General features: G+C 45.9%; 1 protein-coding gene across 3 annotated transcripts in view; it reads right to left on the bottom strand.

Moving 5' to 3' along the window:
- ZNF329 (zinc finger protein 329) overlaps positions 1 to 5,249 on the bottom strand; it is a 35,103-nt gene that overhangs the window by 18,881 nt on the left and 10,973 nt on the right. For all 3 annotated transcript variants that reach the window (XM_017850723.1, XM_017850722.1, XM_017850724.1), the window contains exon 2: positions 4,323 to 4,427. In XM_017850723.1, the coding sequence (XP_017706212.1) occupies positions 4,323 to 4,397 (75 nt within the window). In that variant the 5' untranslated portion in view covers positions 4,398 to 4,427. The remainder of the gene's footprint in view (positions 1 to 4,322; positions 4,428 to 5,249) is intronic.

Below are 5,249 nucleotides of genomic sequence, written 5' to 3'. Positions count from 1 at the left end.
AAAAAAAAAAAAAAAAAAAAAAAAAAACAGAAACATGAATTTTTAATACAAATGCCTTTTTTTTCATTGATTCTTTACATAGACTTAGGGCTTTAGAATTTTAAAATTATATGGATATTTAATAATACCAGTAAATTAAGAGTGTACTGCAAAACAGATTATAAACAGTGCACATTACATAAAAATTAACTCAAAATGGATCAGCATAAACATAAAAGCTAAAACTATAAAACTCTTTTTTTCTTTTCTTTTTTTTTTGAGACAGAGTCTCACTCTGTCGCCCAGGCTGGAGGGCAGTGGTGCGATCTCGGCTCACTGCAAGCTCTGCCTCCCGGGTTCACACCATTCTCCTGCCTCCGCCTCCCAAGTAGCTGGGACTACAGGCACCTGCCACCATGCCTGGCTAATTTCTTTTACTTTTTTTTTTTAGTAGAGACAGGGTTTCACTGTGTTAGCCAGGATGGTCTTGATCTCCTGACCTCATGATCTGCCTGCCTCGGCCTCCCAAAGTGCTGGGATTACAGGCATGAGCTACCACGCCTGGCCCTTTTTTTCTTTCTTAAGAAACAGGGTCTCACTCTTTTGTCCAGCCTAGATTGCAAGGTGCAATCACGGCTCAACACAGCCTCAATCTCATGGGCTCAAGTGATCCTCCCACCTCAGCCTCCTGAGTAGCTGGGACCACAGGTGCACACAATCACACCTAATTTTTTTTTTTTTTTTTTTTGAAACAGAGTCTCACTCTGTCTCAGGTTGGAGTACAGTGGCATGATCTCAGCTCACTGCAACCTCCACCTCCTGGGCTCAAGCGATTCTCTTGCCTCAGCCTCCTAAGTGGCACACACCACCATGCCCAGCTAATTTTTGTATTTTTAGTAGACAGGGTTTCACCATGTTGGCCAGGTTGGTCCCAAACTCCTAACTTCAAGTGATCTGCATGCCTCAGCCTCCCAAAGTGCTGGGATTACAGACATGAGCCACCACACCCAGCCTAAATTTTTTTTTTTTTTTGGTAGAGATGAGGTCTCGCTCTATGGGCCAGGCTGGTCTTGAATTCCTGGGCTCAAGTAATCCTCCCACCTCAGCCTCCCAAAGTGCTGGGATTACCGTTGTGAGCCACCATGCCTGGCTTAACACTTTTTTTTTTTTTCTGAGAGATAGTCTCGCTGTGTTGCCCAGACTGAAGTGCAGTGGAGTGATCTCAGCTTACTGCAACCTCCTCCTCTCAGGTTCAAGCGATTCTCCTGACTCAGCTTCCTGAGTAGCTAGGATTACAGGCATGCACCACCACGCCCAGCTAATTTTTGTATTTTCAGTAGAGATGGGGTTTCTGCATGTTGGTGAGGCTAGTCTTGAACTCCTGACCTAAGGTGATCAGCCTGCCTTGGCCTCCCAAAGTGCTGTGATTATAGGCACGAGACACCGTGCCTGGCCTGGCCTAACGCTCTTGGATGGGAGCAGTGGCTCATGCCTGTAATCCCAGCACTCTGGGTGGCTGAGACAGGTGGATCACTTGAGCTCAGGAATTCGCGACCAGCCTGGGTAACACAGTGAAACCCCATCTCTATTAAAAATACAAAAACTAGCCAGACATGGTGGCATGCACCTGTCGTCCCAGCTACTTGGAAGGCTGAGGCAGGAAGATCGCTTGAGCCCAGAAGGCAGAGGCTGCAGTAAGCTGAGATCATGCCGCTGCATTCCAGCCTGGGCAACAGAGTAAAATCCTATCTCAAAAAAAAAAAAAAAAAAGAAGAAAAAAAAATTAAATTTAAATTTAAAAAAAAACAAAAAACTTTTGTGGTTCAAAGAATATCACCAAGAAAGTTAAAGGCAACCCACAGAATGGTAGAAAATATTTGCAAATCACATATAGGATAAGGGACTAGTATCCAGAATATAAGTGTCACAATTCAATAATTAAAAAAAACTCAGGCCAGGCGCAGTGGCTCCCGCCTATAATCCTAGCACTTTGGGAGGCCGAGGCGGGCAGATCACGAGGTCAGATCAAGACCATCCTGGCTAACACGGTGAAACCCATCTCTACTAAAAATACAAAAAATTAGCCAGGTATGGTGGCATGCGCCTGTAGTTCCAGCTACTCAGGAGGCTGAGGCAGGAGAATCGCTTGAACCCAAGAGGAGGAGGTTTCAGTGAGCCGAGATCGCACCACTGCTCTCCAGCCTGGGCAACAGAGGGAGACTGTCTCAAAAAACAAAAACAAAAAAACCACAAAACTCATTTAATAAATGGACAAATGGTCTGAATACACAACATCCAATAAATAAAAATGCTCAATATCATTAACCATCAGAGAAATTAAAATCTTTTTTTTTTTTTTTTTGAGACAGGGCCTTGCCGTGTCTCCTAGGCTGGAGTGCAATGGCACGATCTCGGCTCACTGCAACCTCCACCTCCAGGGCTCAAGCGAGCCTCCTGTCACAGCCTCCTGAGTAGCTAGGACTACAGGCATGTGCCACCACACCTGGCTAATTTTTGTAATTTTTGATAGAGATGGGGTTTTACCATGTTGCCCAGGCTGATCTTGAACTCCTGAGCTCAAGTCAGTCCCCTGCCTTGGCCTCCCAAAGGGCTGGGATTACAGGCATGAGCCACTACATCTGGCCAAAATACAAATCTAAACCACAATAAGATACAACTTCACACCCACTAAGATAGCTGTAATCAGTTCTACTCCTAGACAGCTATCCCAAAAGAAATGAAAACATGTATTCTTGGCTGGGTGCAGTGGCTCATGCCTGTAATCCCAGAACTTCGGGAGGCCAAAGCAGGCAGATTGCTTGAGCCCAGGAATTCGAGACTAGCCTGAGCAACATGGTGAACCTTCCTCCATACAAAAAATACAAAAATTAGCCAGGCATGGTGATGCACACCTGTAGTCCCAGCTACTTAGGAGGCTGAAGTGGGAGGATCGCCTGAGCCAGAAGCAAAGGCTGCAGTGAGCTGTGGTCGTGCCACTGCACTCCAGCCTGTGTGACAAAGTGAGACTCCATCTCAACAAAAAAAAAAAAGTGGAAACAATTCAATGTCCATCAACAGATGAATGGATAAGCAAAATATGTTCTATCTACACAATGGAATATTCTTTTTTTTTTTTTTTGAGACAGAGTCTCACTCTCTCACATAGGCTGGAGTGCAGCGTGAGCCACCACACCCGGCAACAGTGGAATATTCTTCACATGCTGGCCAGGAATGGTGGCTCACTCCTGCAATCCCAGCAGTTTGCGAAGCCGAGGTGGGTGGATCATTTGAGGTCAGGAGTTCGAGACCAGCCTGACCAACATGGTGAAACTCTGTCTCTACTAAAAAAATACAAAAAAATTAGCCGGGCATAGGTCGGACAAGGTGGCTCACACCTGTAATTCCAGCACTTTGGGAGGCCGAGAAGGGTGGATCACCTGAGGTTGGGAGTTCGAGATCAGCCTGACCAACATGGAGAAACCCCGTCTCTACTAAAAATACAAAATTAGCCGGGCGTGGTGGCACATGCTTATAATCCCAGCTACTCAGGAGGCTGAGGCAGGAGAATCACTTGAACCAGGAGGCAGAGGTTGCAATGAGCCGAGATTGTGCCATTGGACTCCAGCCTAGGCAACAAGAACAAACCTCCATCTCAAAAAAAAAAAAAAGGAAAAGAAAACAAAAACAAATTAGCCAGGTGTGGTGGCCCTCGCCTGTAATCCCAACTACTGGGGAGGCTGAGGCAGGAGAATTGCTTGAACCTGGGAAGCAGAGTTTGCAGTGAGCCCAGATAGTTCCACTGCACTCCAGCCCGGGTGACAGAGCAAGACTCCATCTCAAAAAAAAAAAAAAAAAAGACCCATGCTACAACATGAAACATTTTCCTAAGAGTAAGAAGTCACATACAAAAGACCACATATTGTAGGCTATTTATATGAAATGTCCATAATAGGCAAATCTATCAGACAGAAAGTAGATTAGTGATTAGCTAGGGCTGGAAGGGATGGGAAAGATGGGGGAGTAACTGCTAACCGTATGGGTTTTCTTTTTCAGGGGTGATGAAAACACTCGAAGACTGACTGTGGCAATGGATATACAAGTTAGTTAATATAATAAAAAAAAACACTGAATTGTACACTTCAAAGTGTAAATTGTACGCCATGTGAATTATATTTCAATAAAGCTGTTTAAAAGAGTAACTATGTGTCGAGTCTATAAGGGTCAGAATCCCTGGTCTAGACCCCATCTGCCACATTTCTGGTATTTTAGGACTTTATGAGTGAAATAACAGTCCTTGCAGGGCTGTGCTGAGCTCATGTAGACTTCCATTCCCTGGCACTCACCTCTGAAAGGCAGACGGATCCACTCAGGCCAGGTGCGTAGATACTTGACATCGATGGCCGCTGGACATTAGCCATTTACGCCCATCCACACGGCTCCAGCCATCTCTGTGGAACACCCATAATAATGTTTACTTTACTTGTTCACAACTTTTTAACAAAATAAATCATTTACCAACTTGACTCCCATCCTCATAAAGTCAGTCACGTGATTATAAGTGCAATAAAGAGTCTGATTCCATTTTGGATGACTGCTGACAGCTTTCAAGCCCCCACCCCTTTCTCTTTCTCCCTCTTATCTGGGCATGCTAACAAGAAAGTCTGAATGTTTCCTCCTTGGTGCCAGCAGGAAGTTCAAACTATGCAAGCCCCAACTCCAACCCCAATATCTAATCACAAAGAAAGCCCAGCCAAGGCCGGGTACACTGGCTTACACCTGTCATCCCAGCACTTTGGGAGGTCAAGGCAGGAGAATCGCTTGAGCCTAGGAGTTCAAGGCCAGCTTGGACAATGTAGTGAAAAGCCTTTAGCCAGGTGTGATGGTGCATACCAGAAGTCCCAGCTACTTGGGAGTCCAAGAGCTCAAGCCTGCAGTGAGCTGTGATTGTGTCACTGCACTCCAGCCTGGGTGAGACAGCAAGACCTTGTCTCAAAAAAGAGAAAACAAAAACTAACAAAAATTATATAGTATCGGCCGAGCGCGGTGGCTCACGCCTGTAATCCCAGCACTTTGGGAGGCCGAGGCGGGTGAATCACGTGTCCTGGCTAACACGGTGAAACCGTCTCTACTAAAAACTTCAAAAAATTAGTCGGGCGTGGTAGTGGGCGCCTGTAGTCCCAGCTACTGGGGAGGCTGAGGCAGGAGAATGGCATGAACCTGGGCGTTGGAGATTGCAGTGAGCTGAGATCCGGCCACTGCACTCCAGCCTG

This window comes from Rhinopithecus bieti, unplaced genomic scaffold, assembly GCF_001698545.2.
Source record: "Rhinopithecus bieti isolate Rb0 unplaced genomic scaffold, ASM169854v2 scaffold_32008, whole genome shotgun sequence".
Classification (NCBI taxonomy): Eukaryota; Metazoa; Chordata; class Mammalia; order Primates; family Cercopithecidae; genus Rhinopithecus; species Rhinopithecus bieti.
This window is presented reverse-complemented; position numbering and strand designations above follow the sequence as displayed.